Source organism: Fopius arisanus, unplaced genomic scaffold (assembly GCF_000806365.1).
Source record: "Fopius arisanus strain USDA-PBARC FA_bdor unplaced genomic scaffold, ASM80636v1 scaffold00029, whole genome shotgun sequence".
NCBI lineage: Eukaryota > Metazoa > Arthropoda > Insecta > Hymenoptera > Braconidae > Fopius > Fopius arisanus.
Genome location: NW_011887768.1, coordinates 303,866 through 331,138, shown reverse-complemented (window position 1 = coordinate 331,138; position 27,273 = coordinate 303,866). Strand labels below are relative to the sequence as shown.

General features: G+C 38.1%; 3 protein-coding genes across 3 annotated transcripts; 2 read left to right on the top strand and 1 right to left on the bottom strand.

Moving 5' to 3' along the window:
* The first annotated feature begins 1,764 nt into the window (after nt 1-1,764).
* On the top strand, nt 1,765-2,684 carry Ccdc56 (Coiled-coil domain containing 56). The gene is made up of 2 exons (XM_011302714.1): nt 1,765-1,859; nt 2,310-2,684. Exon 2 carries the CDS (start codon nt 2,321-2,323, stop codon nt 2,585-2,587), a length of 267 nt encoding a protein of 88 aa, XP_011301016.1. The 5' UTR covers nt 1,765-1,859; nt 2,310-2,320; the 3' UTR covers nt 2,588-2,684.
* mtTFB1 (mitochondrial transcription factor B1) lies at nt 2,579-3,914 on the top strand. Its single transcript, XM_011302715.1, has 2 exons — nt 2,579-3,463; nt 3,524-3,914. Exons 1-2 carry the CDS (start codon nt 2,676-2,678, stop codon nt 3,810-3,812), a joined length of 1,077 nt encoding a protein of 358 aa, XP_011301017.1. The 5' UTR covers nt 2,579-2,675; the 3' UTR covers nt 3,813-3,914.
* Nucleotides 3,829-27,044, bottom strand: RhoGEF64C (Rho guanine nucleotide exchange factor at 64C). The gene is made up of 11 exons (XM_011302716.1): nt 26,659-27,044; nt 16,917-17,166; nt 11,590-13,252; nt 7,281-9,031; nt 7,007-7,221; nt 5,590-6,226; nt 5,401-5,508; nt 5,146-5,298; nt 4,946-5,062; nt 4,746-4,847; nt 3,829-4,682 (listed from the first exon to the last, which is right to left on the bottom strand). The coding sequence occupies exons 2-11, from the start codon at nt 17,040-17,042 to the stop codon at nt 4,554-4,556; spliced, it is 5,001 nt and encodes a 1,666-aa protein (XP_011301018.1). The 5' UTR covers nt 17,043-17,166; nt 26,659-27,044; the 3' UTR covers nt 3,829-4,553.
* Between the last annotated feature and the right edge of the window lie 229 nt (nt 27,045-27,273).

The following is a 27,273-nucleotide window of genomic DNA, read 5'->3' as shown; positions in this document are numbered from 1 at the left end:
CTACCTATGTTCACCACCGGTTACATGGAGCGTTGCCAAATTTAATGAATCAATTGTGAAGTAATTAAATGGATAAATCGATAGAGTCAGGGATTCGCGAAAAATGTAATTAAAGTAGGTAAATTATTGGTAATTCAGTAGTAGTTCTTGTAAATTTTTTTCTGGAAAATTATGGAACTGCAGCCAGTGCTGCTGACAGGTTGTACAAACACGAATAATACCAAGTCGGATGAAGTGAATTCTTCTCGGGAGTCAAGTGTGAAAGTTGCAAGAAAGGCAAAGGGACGAGACCTCTATGTACGACTCTAACACACCGCCCCGAGGATAATTCCCTCTCCGCCCTCATACTCAACATTTTCCTTTCCATTCATTTTCACCGTTTTCCCCTCTCTTTTCCTCGCATCTCTGTCCTTGTACAAATTATCTCACTCTAGCGGATGATGACGTAATATATTTTCTTCTTTATGACTCTCTTATAAAAAAGCGTTTTCATTAAAGTTGAATGAGAGGGAACTCGACTCACTATTTTCCATAAATTAGGGAAGAAAAAAAAAATGGTAACAATCATGGAGGCACACAGGGGATACCAGAAATTATTGATTGTAATTATGATTTATTTAGAAAGGAAAGGAAATTTGGTAGGGACTAATTGGATATTTTGACAAATGTCTTACTCGGATTTCAAGTCACATTTTTTTTTTCTCCATTCGATATGACTTATTCGGGTCAGTATGGATCGATAGTCATCCCAGGGTCAAGGCTAATATCCCTGCTTCCACAAGTACTAATGATGGAAACCATCTGAAAGATCCTGGGGATTTGAAATCGCTCATTTCAGTTGGTAAAGTCCCCACGAGACTCACCCAGGTGCATTATACGGAATTCCAAATATTTTACTAGTTCTCCCTCGGGCTTACTGCAACCAACATTGTAATGTAACTATGAACATCACTCCTAATCACCCAACTAGTCATGAATATTCAAATATTCATCACTCAAGCGAGCATGTTAATGAAAAAAAAAAACCAATTTCAGTATTAAAATTAAAAAATCCAATACCTGTGTGTCGCGCGTCGCCATCGCACACATAATTTTTCTTCTGTACAAAAAGTCCCTGAAACCTTGTCCAATTAATTCCTCACATCCCCAGTAAATCCCGCAGGATGAACCCCTTAAAATAAAACTAGGTAAAACCGAGTTTCTGGTGTAATAAAAAAAAATCCAGTTACCCCATTAACAGCTGGCGGCTTAAAGTAATAAAAACAAAATTGTAAGGGCCGCCCTTGGCAGTGAACCAATGTTTCATCCGCTCAATGTTATTAATTATCGCAAATAATCTTCAATTACTTCGAGCAAATTATTTTGCGTTATCAGTTGGGGTTGATTGAGAAGCTAGTGAAGTTTAATGAGAGGGAACTAGAGCCTAGACCGAGTTTCTGAGTTATAATACCGCATAATTGGTAATAACTCTAGACTATACGGTATTATACTCTTATTATAAACAATTGTTTATAATCCACACATCACTGAGTGCCTAAATCATCTTCATCTTTCCGATCCATTGTTCCTACATAGGACTTTGTGGATATTTTATCCTCATCAAAAAAAAGCTCATTACACGCTAATTAACGTGGAGAGAAAATGAATCAACGCATTTTATGGGTTTTCGCGGAATTATCGATAAAAAATATGAAAAGAAAAAAAAATAAATATCGATACAGCACTGGGCATTCCTATTGCGCGCGCATTGCGCAGTAGCTGCGTCGCACTAAAAAAAAAAGTGCTCACGAGAGATGAAAATTTTCTCGTGTCGTCACAGTAATTGTTGATTGCAGCTACTCATAATTCGAACACTCCAGGTAACAATTAATTAATAAAACAAAATTACGTCGATAATTCGTCATATATTTTTCTGTCATCCATGAGCACTCGTTGAATCGATAAAAACATACCGGAAAAACTTCAACTAATTTCTAACCTCCATTTTCTCCACCAATTTTTTCATCACAAGTTGCAATAAATACTGTAACTGTCGGCGATTGAAAAATAAAAAATAATGATTCACGGATATTTAAGTGATAAAGTCAGAGAATTGCAATTAGCATTGAAAAATTGCAGTAATGGCTGTGCGAAGAGTAAATAATCAAATTATTGTTAATAATCAGTGAAGTAATGAAATAGTGGGGTAATATTGATCTCGAGATAGTCTGGGACGAGGGTGTTCATGAATTTTGTGTTTCAGTCGTGTGAAAATATTAGTTTAAAAATGAAAAATAATAAATTCAAATAGAGTAATAATATTTTCGCAGACCTCCAAGTCATGGAAGGTGAGACGATGCCTAAAGTTGACCTAGCGAAAGAATCATCAAAATTGTCTATTTCTGATCTACATTGGATGAAAGTTATTGAAAAACAAAATCTGGAGAGAGTTCAAAAACTTAAACTAGAGAGAAAAAGAAATACAGTGATTGGTCTAGTCCTCGCTACAGTAGCTGCTTCAATTTACGCTTACACAATTCACGCTGTGAAACAGGAGAATTATTTTGACGATTTCGAAGTGCCAGAGACAGTTTCGGACGACGACTAGTCATCATTTTCCTATTCCCATTAATTTTTCCATTTGTTAAAATAATTCTATCAAAAGTCGTTGTACTGATACATTTAATAAAGTAACAATGGCAGCGAATTTAAGATTACCACCTCTGCCATCAGTACGCGATCTTATTAAACTGTACAGACTTCAAGCAAGAAAACAATTGGCTCAAAATTTCTTAATGGATGAGAGGCTAACGAATAAGATAGTACGACAGGCGGGTGATATGAAGGGATTGCAGGTGTTGGAAGTGGGTCCTGGCCCTGGTGGAATTACAAGATCAATTATGAGAAAAGGACCAGAGAAAATTATATTAGTTGAAAAAGATAAGAGATTCCAGCCAACATTGGAAATATTGAACGAGGCGTTTGCTACAGTTAATGGTAAAATGGATATTTTTTACGATGATATAATGCAATTTGATTTCAACAAAATTTTCTCTGAGGAGCTTAAACGAGAGTGGGACGACGAGAGCCCAAAAATTCACATAATTGGCAATTTACCGTTCAATGTTTCAACTCCACTTATCATCCGATGGCTGCATGACATTTCGGAAAAGAGAGGAGCTTGGGCTCTGGGAAGGGTAAGAATGCTGTTGACTTTTCAAAAGGAAGTGGCAGAACGATTGGTTGCACAACCGAATGGAAGCCAGAGATGTCGGTTATCGGTGATGGCACAAGCCTGGACTAGACCGAAACTCAGATTTATTATTCCTGGGAGGGCCTTTATACCTGAACCTGACGTAGATGTTGGAGTCGTAACATTCGATCCGTTAAAAACCCCAAGAACTGATCATGACTTCAAATTCTTTGAGAAAATCACCAGGCACTTGTTTTCCTTCAGGCAAAAATACTCGTTAGCTTGCGTTAAGTAAGTTTTTATTCTCTCCCTCTGTTATTTTCAATTGTTATATTCATGGTGTATTTTCAGAACATTATTTCCATATGAATATCAAAACGATCTTGGTCTGATGATGTTCAAACTCTCAGACTTGGATCCAACTACAAGGCCCATTGAACTCACCATCGAGGATATGCACAGGTTAGCGTCAGCCTACAAATACTTACTGGAGAAGCATCCGCAAATTAAAGACTACAACTATCGAGACTCGGCTAAAGTCCTTCCCAAAAGTTACACAAAGGCAATAAGTGTTGCGGAAATAGACGATGAGTACGTCGTCAATCAACAGTTTCAACGGCAGGAAAGTTCTTTCGAGTAGCTTGTAAATAGTTAAATTTAAATGTTTTGTTTCTCATTTTATTGATATACTGCAGAGTTACAAAATCTGCACAATAAAATCGACCAGGAATAATTATAATAATTCAGTGCAAGTGTCAATTATTTACAGTGGTTTAACATTTAGAACAAATTATATCGTACAAAAGAGCGGATAATTGTTTTTTTTTTTCAATTTTTCAAGATAAACATCAGATCTCATCGAATGTATTGGGCCACTCAATACTGTTTACAATTTTTTTTTATCGTTAAATTAAAAATTGGAAATAGGAATGATAAGAGATGGACGTAAAATGAAGCATTCAACCGAGTTTTCAGAGAGCCTGCCTCTCACTCTCGACTTCTCAAAATAAAGATTAAACTTCAAGCAAGCCAGCATTCGATTAGATTGAACCCATTGTTAAAAATAAAACCCAATAAGACCGGTCGATATCACAGCTACACAATTTTTTTTTACTATTCTCAAATATCTCATACGATTAATTAATTTTAAATAATCTCTAGCACTAGAGTAATATATTAAGTGCGTACTATTTATTGCGAAACTCATCTGGTAATTGTTCAATAGCAAGTGGGCAAGTATTGAAAAGCTATTGAATTCTACAATTGCATCTTCATTCGGTATTTCTTCACAGTCACGTAGGAAACTTGAGTTTCTGCAACGCACTGTAATGGAACTTATTCCCCAGATTGATGTTGGAAAAAAAGTTATTTGGTTTTTTTTTTAACTTCTCGCGACACCACATATCATTATATTGGGAAGAGCTCCACGACGTCTCCGCCAGGCCCCAAGAGACTGCGCGTGAGCTTGAAGGGTCTTGCACCATCTTTTTGTTCGATCACCATCTTCTGCCTGAAATCCATTAATAATCATAAATTTCTGTTTCACTTTTATTCTCAAAAAATTCTCACTCACTTTAAAAATAAATGTCTCCTTCGAAGACAATTCTTGGATTTCAAAATAGTCTTCAAGATCTGTTTCACAACAGACAATGCATTTGTCAAGGTACAGTGGCTCCTGGAATATTAAAAATTGTTAACGTTAGATTGAAATTCGATTGGGCCTTATATTTTTCAGATCGAAATTTTGATATTCAATTCTACACAATGACTCACTCGAAGAAGGGAATACCGTCCGATCTTTTCTTTAACTAGTAGCAATGTCGCCTCCTTTATGCCGATTTGCCTTGGGAACAGAGAATCGTCATTGGTAGCCAAAAAATCAGTATTTGACTGAAAGCAAGAGAGACCAAAATGATTAATTAAATAGCCTTGGTTGGACTCGATTGAAATAAACACTTGTTAAAAAATCGTACTTTGCCATTAGTAACGAGCATAGCAGTGACAGGGGCGAGTTTAACAGTTCTTCCCCTCTTCCAATTATTGTCTGTTGGCTGGGCCACCAACAAACGTCCCTCCAGAACAAACCTCGCCTCCTCGTGTGCCCACTCAAGTACTTCTACAGCCATCTAAGCCACAAAATGATTATCAATAAATTGATAAGATAAACAAGCCAAACAGAATGAAAAACCCCATAAAAGTGGCAACTCAGAAAACTCCAATGAACTAACTTTTCTCAATTTTATGTTCACCATGTCCTGTTCTCCATTGGATCTCCTGCCATTTTGAATTATTGAAATTCTCCGCCAAAGTTTTGTTGAAGTAACGTCTTTGGCTTCCTGAAGCCAATGAAAAAGAATATTTATGATTATGATTATTCCAAAAGAGATGGAAATATTTCACTGCCCATGAAAACTTACGGCATTCATATGCTCCAAGTGCAGTTCAATATTGGACTGTGCCTGCTGCAGCCTCTTCCTCGACTCCTGGACATCGCCCCTACCCAAGGGTGTGGCTTTAAGTAAACGAGCGAGAAGTAGTGGATATTTAGTGACTCTTTGCACTGGTACCATAAGAAATGAATTTAAATTCATTCTTCGCAGAACTGTATTCTCCATCTGCGATACTTTGAGAAATATCCTGAGCAATTCCTTCTCCTTCTCTAGATTCTGCAGCAATAGACTAGCACCCCCTTGTCTCGTACAGTAACTCTCAAAAGCATGCAGCATACGTTCAGACTCGAGGAAAAATTTTCCCACATCGACACCAATAAGATCCTCATCACCCGCAATCTGGCTCATTTCCACAGCTTCCTTCAGTTTCTCAGCCAGCACTAGATTATGCTCAAGTAACTCCTCAACATTGAGAAATATCGCGGACAATTGTTCGGGTGTCAAAAGACCGGCTCGTAACATTGGCCGATGAAATTCTTCAAGGATAATCCTCAAGTCCCTCCCATATTTCTGTTCAGTTTCGACAATTTCTGTTATTATTTCTTTCCTTTCTGCACGCTTCTTTGAGCACTTTCGACAGACAAATGGGGCGTAAACAACTCCACTACAATCAAACAACACGAACATTCATTAAAAAATTTCATTTTTATTACCCTTCTCTTATCAATTACGCGACTATCAAATTGTTTTTTTATTCTCCTTGCGAAAAGAAAATAAATCAAAAGAAGAAGAAATTAATCGACAGACTTTCGAAACCTGTTGAAGTATCACCGCGATATATATTAAAACTGATAATAAATGCTGGACTGATGTATGTAAAGCGATTAGTGTTATTTAAAAAGAGCATCACTTGATCATGCTTCTGAAAATACTTTGGCATCTGACTGCAACAGCTCAAGCATAAAGTATCACGTTCACATCTCATTTTGTAAACACTTTCACTCACTCAATAGATTCTATTTTAGGTACCGACTTTTTCCCACTTTTCCTCGTTAAAAATCACGAAAAAGAAAGCACAATCAAAGCATCAAATTCAACAAAACTCAATACGACGGATTCCTCAACGGAATTCCATTATGCTAATGGTGTATTTGCAAAAAACATCACGGAAACAGCTTCAAGAATTAAAAAACCAATGTTTTACGACATATCAAAGTCGAATCTACATGCCGATCAGGTTTAAGGCTTTCTATCGATATGAAAGTAAACCGGAAAAGTAAACTGAAGGCGATTTGCTCCATTAAGAAGCAGTTTGATGTTGCAGACTATTGTCTTGTGTTCTGAAATGATTTAATCTGCATCTGCTGGGCTTTTTACGACTATTCCACTATAATACACCACGACTAATTGCTGAGCTTAATTAAATATCGATAAATAATTGTACCTGTCGGTAATTAGCGGCTCTAAATGCTGTTCACAGTCATCACACAGTTTTGCATCACCAGATATGACCTGCGGTATTCCACCGAGTACACTGGAGGGTCCTGAAGAGGTAGCATTTCCTGTTCTCCAACGTCTGCCTATACCGCGACCACTGCTCGCTTGACTGCTCTCCGAACCTACACCACTGTCTGTTCTCTCGATATCCACTGTCCGTGTCTAAAAAGAAAAATAACAAAATATGATTATGATTGATGGTTGTAATTGATTTTGCGTACCTTGGATGACTCCGGAGAGCTCGTAAGAATGATATTGCACTCCTCGCTGCTATCACTGACATTTGAAATTTGCGAGCTTTTCGAGCTCAAGTCCCCCATACTCGTCTCTTTTTGCTCATAAAGCGCCTCAAGATCTCCCTCAGTGTCCTCGGTATCCTCAACATCTTCCTCGTCGTCCTCCTCAAGCTCGTCATCCTCAACTGGAACAGGTGTCTCTTTGGCATCCATCAAAAAATTGAGGAGCTCAAATTTCTTGGATAAATTACCATCAGCTCCTTTTGTTGGTTTTTTAAAAAACTCTTGAGTGCTTTTTGATAAGTACGGTTCGCCATCGTTTCCATTTTTTTTGAAAAGATCATCAGGCAAATATGAACCGAGATATTTTCCAGCGTTTACCTTTTTGTAATAGACTTCTTTATACTCATCGGGAAAATAAAGCCGATCCTTGAGGTAGTCCTCGGTAGGTGGGGGGCTCAAAGGAAGTGGTGGGGGCTCGTCGGGTATCTCCTCATAAATCGGTTCTTTAATCACCTCGTAAGGATTTTCTTCAAGAAATAAATTCGACGACATAAAATCAACGTCCGAATTTCTACTTGGTGATCTTGAATTTGAATATGGATTATCAGCTTCCAGAGTTGACTCTGAGCTCTCGTAGTCCTTGGACTTGAGTAAACTCTGTTTTAAAATTCTAAGGATGGCCTCGCCGCTGCTTTCATCCAGAATCTCACCATTCTCACGAGCCTTTCGCAGCGAATCCTCTAGTAATTTTGATATCAATGACTCTTTCGATAAACTGGACCACTTGCATTTTGACAGTTGAGATACTTGATTCGATACATCGCACTTCTTCTCATCCAGTCCATCGCATTTTTTACTTCTCCCTTCGTTATTCGTCGATATTTGTTGAATCACCTCTTCTACCTCACCTTTTGATTTTGTCTCTTTATTCGACTCTAATACAATATTAGCTTTATAGTTATCTAGAATCACGAGGGTCCTATTTTCCATGGAATTCTGGATGTTAGGAAGGCTCTCGGAATTGACTGAAATTACTGTAGGATTGCAAATACTGTCTTCTCCACCTACACTAATTGTAACTTTATTGTCGTTTGGATGTGGCTCGCATTCGGTCGTTTGATCGCCATTTATGAGGATTGAGGTGCGTTTGGCACCTCTAGGTGGATCTACACCACTGCCAACCTGGAGCCGGTGAACGAGAGGAGACGATTTTGGACTTACTGTAATCTTGCAGATATTCGTGCTCGTCGAAGGTGAGATTATTTCAATTCGGGAAGCACTTGGATCTACTGAAGATTTCCACTTAGGTTCTGAGGATATTTTTGGGGCTGAAGAGAGGACAGATGATGATGAATCGTGATTCAATGGACCAGGATCACTCATACGCTCTCGAGCCAAGTGTTTGGCTTTTCCAGGAGGTGGGGACCAGCTTGTCGGTCGCATTCTTGTGAAATGCTCGTCGTCAAAGGTCGATGACCCTTTTTCATTGATTATACCAGAAGGGGAGTCTTGTGGAGGTGGTTCTGCTTCCTTCTCGGTGAGTTCGGTAATTTTAATTGGAAAATTTCGTGGATCTGAGATCAGATCTTGTCCCAATGCTTGATGATTCTTTCCTCGACGCAGATTCAGTCGCATTGTGTCCAAGTACTGAACATTGGCCGCCGATAATTCGGGTTTTAGACCTGCTGAGCAGTCACTCTGGCTGCGAATCAGAGCCGCTTTTCGGTTTACGTCTGAAATACAAATTTCAATTGTCTTCTTCATTTTTTTATTCGCATATCCCACTGCACGAGGAAATGCCCATTTTCTGACATTTACTTCGGCGCCACCCGGACATTCTGAGTTTTTTTTTTGACTTCCTACTCGTGTCCCATTGTTTTTTCTTTCGTTTATTTTCTTTTTTAGAAAATACAGGTAGAAATACGGAAGAGGAAACCACAGTGACCACGGATAGGAAACGGATGAAACCAAGTGAATTTATCCTGAATAAATACAGCTAGAATTTCAACACTGGGGCTTCGGAAATATATGTTCCTATTATATTTCTAGTTATTTATACCAGTCGCTTATTCTTTAGTGTGCGGTTATTTTTTATTTCCCTCATTGTGCAGTTATTACTGATTTCTATTATATCACTAACCACAATCGTTTCATTTCATCTTTCTAGAAATAGAATTAAAGAACCTACAAGTGTATAATTGAAAACGTGTCTGTATTACGCAATGAAATAATAAAAAATCGGGAAGACGTTCGCCCCGCAGACGATTGGTTTTTATTTTCAATCGCCGAGTTAGTTTCACTTGAGAGAGTTCTCCGATCGTTTTCGATTATCAATTGAAAAAAATGGAAAGCAAATAATTAAAAAATACTTGTGGATGGATAATGGTTCGAGCCCACGCATTTGGTTATTCGTATCTTCAGCGGAGCATTAATTTCCCATGAGATTTCCGGGCAACGGGACTCGATATATACTTTGCTAATGGTGTACACCACTAGTTTGACTAAACACTGAAATGAGAAAAGATTATGAGAGATTGAATTATCGTAGATGAGATCAGAGAACCTTTTTTTCTACTCAATTTTTTTTTGTCTATGTATTTCGGTGTTTTCGTTGAGGTTGGTGAGTACAGATAAAACCGGTGAAAGTGCACGAAAACCCCGACGGCTAGCATGTATTAGACTGAGGCAATTTATTTAATGTGAAAATTCACTGGTTTCTTTTTTTTCTCCTGCAGTCTAGAGGAACTCTTAAATAAGCTTTCCGCTGGAATTTTCCCGAGAGAAAAATTGTGTATTGCATAAGATTCACGTTTTTACCATTATTACTAAACATTCTTATATAATTTTTGGAGGTGAAAAATGCTCTGAATGCATCGACTAATTATTTTCCGAGAGGAAATCACTCACTCAGTGGGGAGCATGATTTTTTTTTAATAATTGAACAATTGGATCACCCGTTCTTGTACGACGACTGTAATTGAGAAAGAAAATCGAGCACCGAGTCATTAATTTGTGCGTAAAACTGAGGGGCATGGAGAGATAAAAGGAAAAAACCTCATGTTTTATGGAGGTCTTGAATTCACAGTTCGTAAAATTTGTGGGAACAGTGTGACTACATGTTTCATGGGACTCAGTAAGTTTAACGCCAAATTCATTCAGGTCAGCCTTACAATTAAATTTGAAGTAATTTTCCTCTCATTAGAATAACAAAGATAATTCGTGCCCATGAAAAATAATTCGTCAATATTAAGATCAGTAAATGTATTATTTTTTAAAGTGTCACTGACCCAATAGGACAACACAATTACCCACATGCCACCGAATGTTATCTAATCTCCTAACGATAGCAGGGAATACGATTGAAGCGGAAGTAAAATGACAATTTTTTTAAGCAGTTGATTTTCATCGATATTCGCAATGAATGATCCCATCCCACGGAAGCAGCACTCCATCCCCAGAATAAATATCTGAAAATGAGAGTGAAATAAAAAAAAAGAGACAAGAAGACATGCGCAATCCTTTAATTCTTCCTGACTCGGTTGACTTGTCTTGCACCAATAGTGATTGGCATTCAGTAGTGGTATGTATCGATAAATATGTACAGCGAGTGAGTTCCGTATAAGGGTTCCAATGCTGCTATTGTTTTTAGATCGACTCGTGCCTTTCCCACCGAGAGAAAAAAAACCCCTTTCCAACTCCACATATCCATCTGCTTTCCATTTCATTTGAAACTCATTACGACACTTTTCAACATGAAAATTTTCTATTTGTTGATATAAATGTGAATAGAAGAATAAATAGAGAACGTGGAAAGGTCACAATATCGACAATATCTAATCAATTTATTTTATTTAATTGACTGTTAAATTCAGCGAGTGTCGATACTATAATAATAATCATTTGGATGCAGACATATAGTCGACCATGACCTTATCTCAACTACTAAGAGACTCAATCGTACGCTTTGGCAGATTGTTAAGTACATATAAAGTCGCTGCCACACCATTCAGGGTCACCAACGTTATATCTCCGTTCTCTATCCCCGTTTTTACCCACTTTGCACAATTTAACCTTTCCCCAGTGCCCACACCCACATTAACTTCTCTTGTCTTCTTTCCCCTGCGACCATCTCTTTTCTTCATTTCGATTGAATTCGCGGAAAGATTTTTTATAAAAACGAGTCGTTATTGAGATATTGAATAAATACGTACCACTCAGTCATTAAAAAAATTAAGAAATTCAATGGAGCATTGAAAATAAAATTTCTAAAAATGAAATTCCATGCACTCACCATTGGCCTTGACAATTAATTGCCTGTCTTCGCTGGGGATATCTGGCATTTGATCTTTGAGCTCCTCAATCTCAATCTCCAGGTGAGATATATCGCTATCGAGTCCATCACAATTCGCTCGTATCTCCTCGGCCCTGTTCTCACCAACCTGTTGATGGTTTGCACATTTTCCCTCGGTCTCGGTGCTAATTCGTTTGTTCCTCACAGGTACTTGCGGTCGTTTCACTGATCTCTCAATGTTGGGATAATTTTTCACCTGAGGAATTATCCTAGCCTCGTGAATCATTGGATTGCTCTTTTTTTCCACGCGTTTAGGTTCTTTAATATTGGGAATTGTTATGAATTTTGGACGCTCTGTGATCACCTCCTGGGGCACAATAGGTTCTTCTACTTCAACAATATCCTCCTCTTGGGGAATAGGATGGACTTTGCTGATTTTTCTGATAGTCGTGATCATGTCGATGGATTTTTCCGGTCCAAATATTATGTTATTGACATTGAAAAGAACACTCTTACGAACTCCGTCACAAGGATTTCTACCCCTCTTCAAGATACTTTTAACAACAATCTTAGTCTCTTTGGGTCGTCTAGGGGGTCGCTTGGGTGATACTTTTGGAATAGGAATTCTGGTAACAGGGATATCATCGTCATCGGATATTTCTCGGGGCTCATTGAAGACTCTGATCCTTTGTCCACCGATGGCAGCCACTGCTCCTCTGTTTGGCAGTCTTTCAATTGACTTCACTTTGGATGGATCAAAAAGACTCGACGATGGTTTCTCCTCCAATTCCAGAGCATTGTCCGACAAATCATCACTCAAATCGTCTTCATCCCTCGATTGTTTCTTCACCAAAAGGTAGGGATTGACATTGCACTCGAGAATACTCCGCCTGGAGTCAAAAATTGAATTGGACGAGGTTGTTGGCTCAATCGTTTTCCAGTGGTCGTCCGTTCGAGTTGGTCCCGACGACTCCTGCCAATTTCTCGGTTTGCTCACAGGGACTACGTGATTGTCATCTAACCAGATATTTGGCGAGACCTCCTCGCCACCCGGGTAAATAATCTCCGTGTCAAACCACTCGGAGCGTGAGAGAGTATCAGCACTCGTTTTTCGTTCCTTGGAGGGCCTCATGACACTTTGACAACGCGTGTCACGGCAGTTGGATTGACGATGGGGGGAGATACTTCGGGCCCTCAGACGAGGCTCCATCAGACGACTACGTCGCATGAGGTCGTAGGGATCCTCCGCTGATGATCTCAGGATGCCAGCTAGACTAGGTCTCGCTCTGGCTGGAGTTCCAGGGATACGACAAGTTCCACCTAGTGGAATACCAGCTAGTCTGTGTCCCCCGCATTTTCGACAATTGCCCATCTTTCGAGTTGTACCACTCAAAAATTCTGGACACGAGCAGACAACCAGAACTGGTGCACCTGGTGCACCCGGTGATGATGGCGGAGGGCCAAAACCACCCCGTCCACCTCGCACAGTACCGTACACCCATGGCTCACCATACAACATCTGACGGGACAGGGCACTACCACCAGTTCCACCACTTATTGTACCCCAACCCTTGTTCTTCAAATCCTCCGATGCTTGACTCTGCCGAGAGAGGCCCAAACGTACACTCCACGATTTTTTTCCTTTACTCAGGCTCTCGTAATTCTGCAACATTTAACCATTTGTCATGAAGGTAAATAATTTTTTTTTTAATTGTTTCAATTACCTATTAAAATAACACAACTCAAAATATTACCTCAATAAAATACAACCAACCTCAGAGGCTCAATGAAAAAAGATGAGCAAGCATAAACAAGACGTTTACCGAGAAACTATCCATTACGTACTGTTGGATAATTCACGTGGGCCCCTATTTGATTATATTCACGAATGAATACGGTATATACTTTCATGCGACCCGAGAGACCTCGCAAGTCCCATGTGAATCCGTCATTACGAGGAAAAACCGAGTCTGCATTTAAGTTAAATCTTGAAATATATTTGTGCTCATGACTTTCGAGGCTTTATACGGGTTGTACTCCTGCCAGTTCCATTAGTCGAAGACACATGGCTGACGATAATCTCGTGCTCCACAGCCTCTCTAAATCGTATTATTTTTGCCAAAAGTGGTGTGCAATGGAATTTTCTATTGACCCATAAAAATTCATTTTTACGGATCCACAGTAGAAATGAAAGGAACAGACGAGAAAACGCCCATTCAAGAGAATTTACTAAAATTGTACAAAAAATCACTGCTATTATTATTTCCAATTGTCAATTTGTTTCGAAATAATTTGCCAATTTGTCTGAAAATGTTGCACTGCAGGATAATCTTTCTGCTTTGAGAAATTGATTTCCTCAGTGCATCAAATTTATCATGATCAAACAGTTGATCCTCGTACCCCTTATTGTAGAAATGAAATAAGCAATAGCGGATGTTGAGTAAGAAATAATAATTATTATTTCATTTTAAGTACAGGAAAAACAATTTTATCTAATTAAGAATACAATTAAATGTAGAATTTTAATTTCTTCGATTGCGGTAATCCACAAATTCCATACAATTTCACTTCATTTTTCAAGTGGTCAAAAAGGTGTGGCTATGGACTATTGATTCCACTTCAAACTCCACAGTTTACAAAAACAGATAACACCTGGCGATGATGAATCAGGTGTTACCATATACCTGTATCAACAAGCAGCTGTTAAACTCCACACATCGTCTATGACCAGAACATCCAACAAATTGAATAATTCATCAATGAAGAGTTGTCAAAAATTTTCATCTTTGCAAACTTGAAACTCCAAGTGTAATTCACCCATAATTCAAAAGACTATAAAAAAAATATATTAAAATCAATGAAAGAAAATGGGATATCACTCCCTGAAGAAGGTCGTGGCCGTTTGACACGTTCTCGTGGCCGGGAGTATGCTCGAGGGCATTGCGAGGACGCATTTACAAAACCCCTGGATTTCGGTAGTTAAAGAGAGAAAAGAGAAAGAAGAGAGAAAAGAGAATAAAAAAATTGAGAGAAGCGGAAAAAAACCTGATGGAAAAAAGGACAGGCGTCACGGTGAATGGGACGATAGCACGGAAAGAAACATTTCGGAGACAAGATGGAAAATGGGACACTCGTGAATACTGCCGGGTACACCCAATCTCCAATGCTTACTTTCACACTGAAGTAGAGGTGGAAGATCGAGAATGTTAAAGTCCACTCCATCCAGCTACGTTCAAGCTTTTATTTTTATTTTATCATGATTTTTTAGAGAGGCTTTACTCCGATTATTATACATCATGATAAAAAATATTTCAACGCCGGATCATACCTTTTTAAAAATACTATTCATGAACAGTGTGTTCGGGAAGAAGTAAAATATTTCTCCCCATTAACACAGAAAACCGGAAGAGCAAAAAGGTTCGCCCATTGTCCCATGAATGAGACACAGCAGTCCATAGTAGGTGAGATACCAGGTTAATTTCCTCTCCATGAATAAAATTAATACACCCATAATTCTCAAGCATTCATTATTCTGATTAACAGGAACAAATTCAGGGGAAAGCTGAATTCTTCATGAAAGAGAGTAAGAAATGAATAAGTTGGAATTTTTTTTCCACGGTGAGTTGAATTTGCAGATAAATGCACCAAGTTGATTTTTCGAATCAATTTTCGCGGGTCGACTAATCAGTCGGATCGATATTATGTATTTTATTTATTTTTATTTCTATTGTTACAAATTTTTAATCTCATTTATGGACATTATTTCAAATTTATTTCAACAGAATATTTGACAGGTTTCTATAAAGTTATGAATATTGGAAAGCCAAAGTTGAATTTATTTGAGGCTGAATTTGTTTTTTTTTTCACGGCCAATGGACTATGTGCATTACCATCTGCAGACCAACCATAATATCCGTGAAATACCTTTGTTACATTCGTTTTATTTCAATTTCAACTTTTTGTTCTATTATTTCAACTCATTTCTGTTAGAGCGAGCGTACTGATTACGTGGAAGGCATTAAAACATAACGAGGAATCGTTATGGGCACGTTGGCCTCTAGGAGTCTCCGGTTATGTCGTATTTCGCAGGACATTGGGCACAAATGAACACAGTCACTACGGAAGTGAACGAATGTTGATAAATATTGGATACTAATGAGCCCATAAACCTACCAAGACAATGCAACTGGAAATACTAAAAATAACGAATAAAGAAAGTCCTAGCCGTTTTTTTCTGACGAATATCCGATCAGACTGACGTGAAAAAATATCGTTTTCGGATTTAAAATTGTCATTTATCTGAACTTCTCAAAAATGCTTAAAACTTTCGAAAAAATTCAAATAATATTATTAATATAATATATGTAGAGTGCAAAAAATTAGAATGTTAGAGAGATGAATTGACAAATTCAGTTAAGGCAAGAGAGGCTGACACTTTTTTCAATAATTTTCCATTTTTATGGATGACATTTGCCGGTTCTTTTAATGACACCTTTAATATCGTGGTGCTGTCGAAGAAGGAAATGGAATTTCCTCATTTTGCGCCACAAAGTGTCACATTATCATGCATGTGCTCAAAGTATCCTTGGTGAGGAGGGAGGGGTCACGGTGGTTGGTCGTGTTAGAGTGCTGTACGCTAGTTGCACAACAAGTCATGCCACCACGTAACTACACAAGGTAAGAACGCCCGTTACAACTTACGTATAAGCCTCAACCATAGGCCAATATACACCGTCCTATCCCACCGATTCTACTCTTTTTTTTTCATTATTTTCTCTCATTTTCATTCTCCTCTTCGGGCTTCATTCGTCCGTTTCAACGGACTATAGGCGCGCATAGCACGGGCGCCTGCGCTCTGGCAAAATCGTCTCTGCGCATGCCCACCGACCAAATCGCACCAGTCGAGCATCATTTTCCTCTTTCTTCTCTTATTTTGAGGAATGCAAGTGGATATAGACCACTTGAGGGACTTTTCAAATTACAATAATTTGTATGAATGAATCAAATAAATCAGAAGCTATCACTCAGTTCTGAAAATCAATGAGCTACCGAAATGGAATTGATCGATTCCATTGATTACATCAGATAACTTGCAGTCATTGCGGTGTAACTCGTACGAATACATAGGGTAAACCGAAAAAGACCTCGGAGCGACAGTATGTCCTTCGTGAGAGACTTGAATTTCAAACTCGACGACTGAATTTTTTTCAACAACTGAGAACCAGTTTTTCGTCTCTTACCCTGTGATAATGTGATCCCAAGTAATGAGACAAAGGTATACGATTTATTACAACTTTTGTATATATGTAATTTCAGTGTGTATTTACCTTGGCTGGAGTGGGTGAGGCTGAATTTGGTGTCATAGCCTGCTGATAGTGGTATCTTTTTGGTGTAAGCATCGCAGAAGGCGCACCAACGCTAGCCGGTCCTAGTGCGACACTTGTCATTGTCATTTCCAATTTCAATTATCACTGAAATATCTATACCCAGCTCATTTGTAACGCCTAATTTTTTACTGCTGTCTGGCTCCGCCAAGTGTGAAGGCAGCACGGGGTCAATCATTCTTGCACAGCCTTTCTACTCAACACAAAAAAAAAATCAACGAATGAAAAATAATAAGGATTAAATTGGATGCAAGAAATTCAATCGAATAAAAATCCAAGGTTTCTATTATTTGTTTTTGTCCTTTTAAAGGCAGAACAAAATTTATATATATATATAATTTTTTTTTTAATGATGAAAATTGAGGCAGCGACCGAGACGCTTCAGCTTGCGTAAAAGCCCAGACGATCGAATTGCGTAAGCTATCCACAATAGCCCCCTTACCTGACGCAATTTTTTATCCCGCAAATGACGTACAGCAAGAGGAGTCCAATCGAAAACATTGCATAATGGCCTTTATTACAGGAATTGGATGGTTGGTTCTATCATTTTTTCGCCTCTCTCTAGGCTACGGAAAAAAAGAAGCCGAGAGGAATAAAATTGATTTCACCCCTAGACATATATAGAAATAAAAATCGATCATATATTAGTGGAAAGGGAAACGCACGAGTCAAATAATCCAGCTTTTTTAAAGATCGATAATTTTCGACTCGATACTCGATGTGTCAACGATCACAAAGCCATTCACGTGCAAGTCATTGATTATGAGACTGATCTCTCGCACTTTTCCCCATTATGATCCCCCGAGACGGATATTTATCTCGGAGTTCATTCTCCTTCGATATTCTCAAGTTGAATCGATGGGGTAAAAAATGACGTGACATTATACTCGTGATAGATGTCCGCAAACCCATTCCCAAGAACGCAACCTCAACCTTTTCCGATACATCTGGATAATTTGCCGCCATCATTTCCCTCTGGCACCGATAATTACTGTATAATTGAACAAATTGCATTATTGGAGAATAATCATTGAGGAATTCTAAATGGCGGTGAATATTTTAATATGGGGGGTATAAATTAATGATGAGTAAGAAGAAAATTTTCGAGGTGATAGGACATCGACCCGTGATAGTCACACGATCGGTTCTTACGATACGCTGTGTACTGTTTGCTGGTTATACCCATAGCAAACTTGTTTCCGTTTGTGATGGGGTTAGCAATGTTCGGTTAAGACGGACGTACGAACTCGGGTTTAGTTCAAAATAGGCAGTATCCACCTTCTCTGAGGCAACCAAGGCAACCAAGGATGCACGCAGAATGTAACCGAGGTTATATAGTCTAGGCTTTTTGCTGAGAAACACCACGAGTAAAACCCGTTTCTTGGCGCAGATGGCTGTGTGTGGCTTATGGTGAATTTATACACGTCAAACTAACATTTTCATCAACTTGACATTTTTCTAATTCATTCTTCCTTCAATTAAATAAAATTTTGACCGACTATAATCATGAGTAGGAATTCCAAAAACGGATTCGATAAATAAAGTCTGTAATAATATATTCAATATCTTCGTTTTTTTATTTTTTACCGATTATTACTTATTTATTCGTATTAAGTCATGAGTTAAATACTTTATCTCGTCCGTAGCAGCGGTTATTACCATATCTATACCATAATTTTCAACTTCCTTAACTAATAAATATAATTAAAATAACGTTACATTTGAAATGTCAAATGTTATGTAATTGCAGCGAGAGAAGTGGTGAATACGTATAGATGAAAATTTAAAAGTCCATATTTTATGGAATTAAGAGGTCACGCAATACTACACTGATTACAGTTAGCCGTCATTGTGATGACTGGCGAGACGTCGGTCGTATTCTTTCCCGAGACACCTCGGCCTGCATTTCAATGACTGTTGCACACATTCGGCCATCGGGTCATGTTAAATGCTAATAATTAGGTACATGGTGATGATTGAATGATTGTCGTTTACCAGGACAGAACATAGTCTTACCGACATTTTTTTAAAGTCGTCCCACTTATTGGTTCTATCGAATACCCAATCACTTTCATCCCAGTATTGGCTGTCGAGACGATCCACTCATTTTCTATCCTAGGTCAGTGTGTACGTAAGCAACTCTCTTTTACCTTGTCTCTGAAGAATTTATTGAAATTAGAGCAGCGATGGGGATTAATATTTTTTTACATCAATTTCCGAAATTACGCAAAATTTCTGGGTTGAATACCCACGGATAATGGAAGATGCTGAAACAATCACGGGAGATAACCTCCATTCTCATAGAAAGTCTCAAGTTTTTCTGAGACACTGGACATTTATTGTTTTTTTGAATGAAATAAATAATGAATTTCTCAATGGGGTTTTTCATAACATTATAGTTGTGCCATTGGAGAATGTAAACTGGGTGGAGCTCGAATATCGGATGCATCCCGCCCACGATCTAGGCAAACGGCTTTCGAGTCATGAAAGTGGACTCTCGACTCAAGAGAGCTATCAACATTTTCATATTGATATCGTTATTTTTTCAATCAATAGTTTGTTAATGTTAGGATGAAAATGCGGAGTGAGAAGGCGAATGTTTGTAAGTATAATTGGAAGTCGATTCGACACTCGATAACCCACCGAAACGGACACGCTCGTGCATTTTACTCGGTATACAAACGAAAAGTTGGAGGCGAAAGTTCTCGTTTCTTGGTGATGGCAGTGGAATAATATTAGGTGTACCCCAGGACTCCAGTGAAAACACCTTTCTTCACTCTGAAAAGGATTAAGTGGATTAAATTGATAGACGATCGATTAAAACGATAGATGATTTGCCTACAGGCGATGAAAATAATTGTTGAGGCGAGAATGGTGAATAATCGAGTCACGTAATTGTTTCTCAATCCGCAAAATGTGGCTTGAACCGAAAAATTTGAAAGGATCGTTTCTAGCTGCTGTTGGGCAAATTTCATGTAAATTCTATGCAAATTGGCGCTTTCGACGCAGAAACGCAGCTACGCATAATTTTAAAACGATTCAAAGTAATCCTGTGGGCAGTGTATATATAGTTATGTACTCAGTCTATTTCGATTTCTTTTTTTCTGATTTTCATTATCGTGGTTGTACAAAAATGTACTGTTTAAATTAATAAAAGTAATGAGACTGGTGGAAGACAGTGTATTGTGAGCAAACGACCTTATGTGGTGATCACGTCTGCAGTCTTGTTGGAAAAAATTTCATAACAAGCCACAAGCGTCGTACCGAGACGAATCTGCCATCGAGAAATGTATATGCATTTCCCGTTGTAACCAATACGCTGGATTTATTGCGTAAATTTATATGTAGATAGATCCACGGATTTGATATATTAATTAAATTGATATCTTTCGCTTCTACTTCCCAAATTTCCAAGCTATTCTTTAAAATGTATTTTTTAACAATATTTTATGATTTTTTTTTACTACGGCGACAGTTTTTTCACTCAGTTTTTCGTGTTAAGTGAATCTCGACAAGATGAATGATGAAATTATGGATTCCTCCCGAGTTTCCTCTCGATATTTTGAAGAATCGATTGGAGTGCGGAAGGGAGAGGGAGAGAAGTGGTACACTTTTGCAAATACATTTTTTTCCCTTGCCGTCCGGCCGGGTAACGGATATCGGACTGGTTCCCATGCCATGATGGAATTTCTTTACTCTCCGTGTAGTGGTCTCTCGCGACCTGGCGTAACGGAAATTGTTACAAGTTCCCAGATGAATTCACCAACAAAATCTAATAAACTGTTACAAAATAATTCTAGAAAAAAATCCAAAGCCTGTTGTGATTGAGCAATAAAAACTTGATCGCGAGTGCCTCTCAACGTTTCAAGTGAAAATTGAAAAAGTCATTACCACAAAAACCACAAATGATGATTGCAAAAAATCAAATCACGACTCCATTAACGGTTTATTTTTGAATAATTATCAGATTGAAAAATTATCATCACATGTCTCATAATTTTCTCATTATTCATGGCTATCCCCTCGGTCGTGCAGTCATTGTATGACCAATGGACTTGCCTTGACACTGAGCAATTCCACGAGCAATAGTAAATAATGACTCACCCCTCGGATACATACTTTATATTATTATCAAAACACGTGTACAACTCGTCGATACAATTTCTCCAATCCTCATAGCAGGAGTGAAATGTGCGAACAATTTGCAATAAATGTTACGATAATTAAAAATACGCAATGTCCGACCGCAACACGTGTAGCAAGTCTGTGAGCATGTTGTCAATTGGTCCCTCTTTATTGATTTTTCCTCTTATTTTTTTATTAACAATGTCTCCCTCAAAGTAATAGTTTAAAACCGACTGGTCGAGGTATAGCGACCGTTTCACGCTCCGTTTAGCGCAGGTCGTGGCTAGTATGCCTCGATACGTTCACAGAAAGGCAGGACCATTCTATCGGATTAATTATTATTATTATTTAGCCTTTCTGACAAAGCAATGAGAATCACCGAGAGAGAGAGAGCTCAACTGGAAGTGTCAGAAATAAAGAGCACAGCGCATGCAGTCAAATACTTTTTACTTGACTAAAAAAAAATTTCAAAACCTGTTTTCACATTGGAATTTGTTGAATTATTAAGTTTAATTCGTAAATTAATTAATTAAAAAACATAAACATAATTTTGAATCCACTGTATTTAATTCAGATTACCAATAAAAATAATTCAGTAAAACAAAGTTTTTATTCTCGTAGTACGATATGATTTTCTTGTGAATTTTTAATTGAGGTATATTGATAGGAGTAAATACGCACTTCTTGAAAAAAAATTCTTCCCCAGTGTGAATGTGCACAGAGTAGTTGAAGTTGAAGCGATATCCAGCCGATGAAAAGTTGGCCAGAGCAATTAAATGCGTTTCAGACGTGCGCCCATGGGAAAGCGTTGCTCACGCGCCAACCAGACGATAATCTAGTAAATACCTATTTTAAAAATTTTTTTCTCCAAAGACTGCACGCATCAGAATTACCCTACCATGAAATTACTATCGACATTTAGTTGAGATTATTATGTGAGAAAGACATAGAAAAATATTGCACGATATTCGATGGGGAAAAAATGATGAAATAGTCTAGTTCGGCAAAATTCAGAGTCTCGAATTTTTGGGAATAAATAAAATAATAAATAAAACGTGTCAGAGTGGAAGTAACGGGCATCGGTCGATACCGTACAACAATCTCGATCGGACACCGGTCAGTAACATAACTGACGACAGTTGAGACGATTTAACAGAGTGCGTTAAGGTCGGTGGCTTTATAAGATATTGTAGCTTCACCGAGAATTCCAACTGGTTGGCGATAATTCCCCTCTTTATTTATTTTTTTACCATCAGGTTTTTGCTTGGGGACCGGTCGCATGTGGTATTAACACCAATGGGGTCACACTCGGATGACCGATTCTTTCTTTCTCACAGCTCATAGCTCATGTAAATGAAATCCACCAAATTTTCATGAGATATTTTGAGTTATTCATTGAAATTTTAATACGTTAAATGTTAATAAGGTGTAAAGAGGGGGACATGCAACCGTTAGCCGATGGAGGCATCTCAATTGGCAAGTACCGGCGGTCAGTTGACTTGACCACTTGGAATGTCCGGATTGAGGTACGAAAAAGCGGTCAGTACGGATGAGAGCCGCTGATAATGTTACGCCATGGCGTTAAGTGTGTCAATAGGAGAGCAAAAGGCCCAGTGATCTCAAAAAACTGGCCCAATTGATCGATATTCATAAATTATCTCTGAATTGTGCCATAACTCCGTTGAAATTCAATAAACAAGCGAGAGCAAAGAGCAAAGACCAGTCACTTCTACTCCCTGATGGTTCACCTATTATTACTGCAGAAGTATGCAATGCATTAGACTCGGTGCATCGGTACTAACTAAAGGTTACTGGGTTTCCACTTGCGCAAAATTCAATTGAAACCACCTGAGGAAAGAATTTTCCTTTCTCATCGATCGTTAAAGGAAGCACTTTAAAATGACAAATATTCGCCAGTTTTTTTTTTTTGCAATGATCGACAGTATTTTGTGGAGAATTTTTATAGCTATTTTCTCATCTCAATGGGGGTTTCAACAGTCAGGGTCTTCTGAACTCCTTCTTCATCTTCAACGCTTAAGCAAAGCATTTTACTCGTTTCGTGGAATCACTCCTGGCTTCCTGCTTCATACTGCCCCAGCAACACAAGCAACAGAAGCAACAGAAGCAACAAAAGCAACAAGAGCTGTAGCCGGTCTTTCTCCTCCAATGCAATGGTGCACGTACTACTATCAACACTGAAAGTATAGACCCGAGGGATTTTAATGGTCAAGACGTGTCACAGAGAGATATGAAACCATTTCATGTTCCGTAGTTTTAAAATTATTCAGAGGATTACGAATCATTAAAAATGATGGATAAACAGAAACTTGAGAGATTGAGAAAGACCGATTGAGGAATTTAATCAAATATTTTATGACTTTAATAATGACTATTACATCAGATGGATAAATACACCAGGAAAAAATCTAGCTGATGCTGCTGATATTATATCGTTTCGGAGACAAGAGAATACTTTTCACGATAAAATTCTCAAGAATCTCCTTTGGGGATGGGTGAATTTCATTTGGTAAATTGCTCTGTTTGTCTGTTGAAAGAGGCAACAGTAAAACACAGCTAAATTTCTTTTATCCCGAGGCTCGAGGCTCATTCACTGTCATTAATTCTCGTTCGATCGTAATGACAGGGTCACGAAGTGCTTGAAAATTTCGAGGGACCTCGTAAAAAAATAAAATTGAATTGAAAAAAAAATAACAAACTGGTTTCGCGACACGAGACAAGAGAATGGTTGAGTTCTCTGGTATAACCCTGACACGCACAAAGAGGTTACACGCAAAAGAAAAGAAGGGAATACAAAGGAACTCAACAACTGTCAGCAGACGAAAAAAAAGGAGATTATCCTCTTTTTTTCTGGTAATTTTTGTTTCATCCCTCACGTATGCCAATTCCCTATTTAGAAAATAAAGTCCAACACAGTCTGAAATAAACTGCCATCGATCCTAATACAGATTGTCGATATTATAAAAATCATTGCAATGCAATTTTTATGAAAATCAAAAATATTACCAAATTCTCATGATTAATTGACACATCGCAGCTGGACGATGGTCTTGAGTAAATGAATAAAAAATGTCAATAATGAAGAACCGGGAAATGAATCCCTAGTGTCGCAATTTCTTTTCAGCTCTTTCACTCTGTTCGCTTCATTGCCGGGGAATGAGATTTATTCCGGGTGTTGTATGCAAGGCGCCGATGTTTACTTTCTACGAGACAATACGCGATATTCCTCAAGTCTTGCGTTGCTTTCACGATTGTCTGAATTTTCTCATGCTCCTGACTTTTCCGTTCTGTAGGAAATGGTTTTAGTACTCCTGCGCACCTTGGCCTTCGCACAGTTCATCCTCATAATTAATCTTTTTTATCTATCTCAAAAGTGGAAAAAAGACAAATCAAAAAATTCCACACTAAGTTTTACGCGAATGCTATACATTTTTTTAGGTGTAAATACCCACAGGAAAGACGAGTACAGGAAGACTATGGGAACTTGCGGTTGATAAGTCGAGTTTCACCATTTTTTTTTCCTCTCTTTTTTTTCTCATTTCTATGTGCAGTGAAAAAATATTCTCCCTATCGTATTTACACCGGCAATTCTGCGGTTCCTCATCCACTATCACACCGCGATATGAGGAAAAAAAAATGTAAGAACACCAGTTGATATTTAAGGTGAGCTCTTTGTGAAAGAACTTTTTCCACGTGACTGTCATAATATTTTCACTGAATATTCACTTGAATTTTCTATAGGGTTTTCAAACTCATGGTGGAACCACTTTCGCCCACTTTTGTGCACGCAATATAACGATATCCCTATCTCGATTTCGCTGGTTGAATGCATTTTATTATAATCATGTGATTGAGGAGAGATACCCGAGGTTATTAACGATAATATCATTTGTTAACTTTCATTTGAGGTAAATATTTAACGACATGGGAATGCAATTCGAGATAAATTCAGTCGCGAAGTGGTGAGTCAATTTTGGCTACTAAGTTTGCAATGAATATCTCAGGATCTAAAGGGTACTGGAAAATTTTCATTAGAACCTTTTTTGTGGAGTAAATTGAGTGCTACAATAAATGTTATTATAAAAATTCTGCTATCTGGCTTAGATTAATGAATATTGCTAATTCAATTGAAAGATCAGTCAACTTGTCTCCCTTATTAACACTTCACTACTGAATTTTGAGAGATAGTTTAAAATCTATATAATTTGTTGATAATTGTCTCCTGCCCTTGGACACTAATGCAGACAGATGAGTATTCAATTTAGACCTCGAGGCCAGACACGATCATTAATTAATCAACTTGTTGGCTTATTTATGGCTCGTTGTAACCAAGAAAAATGAAGGAACGGATCCTTATGCAATGAAACTGGCTGTGCAGCATTGATCGTTGACATCACTGCAATGATCGATTTATCGGCTTTTCATGTTGATTAGCATTCAAAGGATCATCACTGATGATGCAAAATGTTCATCAGGAGATATTTATGGACCTACTGAGCTTTTGGAGGAGTTCAGATGAAACATTTGTCGCTCGAATGCTCACAGTGACGTTACGTTCCAATAATTCTACAAGCCTGAGGTATACAATCATAAATAACTATATTTTTGTCTTCTACAGAATCATTCGACACGCCCTCGGCAATCGATAGATATGAATATGAATAATCATAATTTATGCTGAGAGAATACGATTGCACTCGAATTCTAATTTCAAGATGATAAGATATTCTCGGCCTCGAGTTTCTCTCGACTAAGAAAAACTATCAAGTGAGATGGAAAATATATTCAAAGGTCAATGTATGATGGATATATTTATAATAATAAAATTGAAAAGGTAAATGCAGTGGGTTGTAAATTCGGGAGAAATAAATAATTGTATTCAGGGAAGCAGTTGGCTGGGGTGAAAGGAAAATTTATGAAAATGCCAAAATCGTTGGAATCATTGAGAAATGACAAACAACGATATCATAGAGACAAGGAGAAGAGACAAACAGGTGTTCCACGGAAATGAGATTTTAGGTGGACCGTTAGAAGCAGCCGGGGAAATGTTTAATGGAACGCACGGGATAAATGCTCCGTGGCCGAGGAAAGGCGGCCACCTGCTTCCTCAATGCCTCCAGTACAAACTTCACTTAGCATCCGCATGTATTCATACATCTCTCTTTATTCTACACTTGTAATTCGCGGTCACGGATACCTGTGTATGCAAATTACAGTTTGTAAGAATGAATATTGTGATATTTGGATTGGAAGATGAGTAGTTGAGACGATAGACCATTTTCCCGGGAATGAACCGGTGGGATGAGGTGATCATGCATGAAGCAATGCCACGGTACCATTGGCAAGGTGAGTACCAATAATTGGAAAATTCGATGGACCGACGCTAAATCCAAAATGATTTTTCCTTCTTCCCAGCCCTCCAGATATTCCAACGAATTCCTCCTATTTCTCACTCTTTTCAAAATTATTCATATTCATTTAATATTCATTTTTATTCATCAAAATAATTTTTTTAAATCACCATCGGGTGTGTGGGACTTACCCTTAAAAGAATATCTAATCCATCAATGGTATCCAGAATGTCACTAGCACGTAAAATTCAATTTTCATCACTCAAATGTTAAAATAATTTCCATTCAATTTTTAAATACTCCATAAACATACGATTGCATTCCGAGTGCACACAATGTAATACAATATTCACGCATTGCAGCCCTCATTTCACCTTTCACAATAATGAAAAAACACTCCTCAACTCTTTGTTTACTAATAACTGATCAAGGACTTATATAAATGACGACAGACACAGCGCTGAGAGGTAAGCTTTCTCTTTTTGTTATAATGTAATGTTTTTTGTTTCCGTTTTTTAATTAAATAAAATTATGTTTGAGTATGGGAAAGAGCGTGAACCGACCGAGTCGAGGGCCACCGACCAAGTGAGAGGCCTATTCTACTCGTGAGTGAACCAGTGACGTCACCGAGTCACTCCTCAGATCCTCTCCTTCGCCACTCCAATGAGCAATACGAGAAAGCTCCCCCTTTCCCCGCTACTCCCCACCACATTTTCTTATTTTTAACTTAACAATTTCTTTTTCATTCCACTTATCACTCATAATCCATTATTTGCTCATTAATCCATGTTCCTTTATTATTCCGA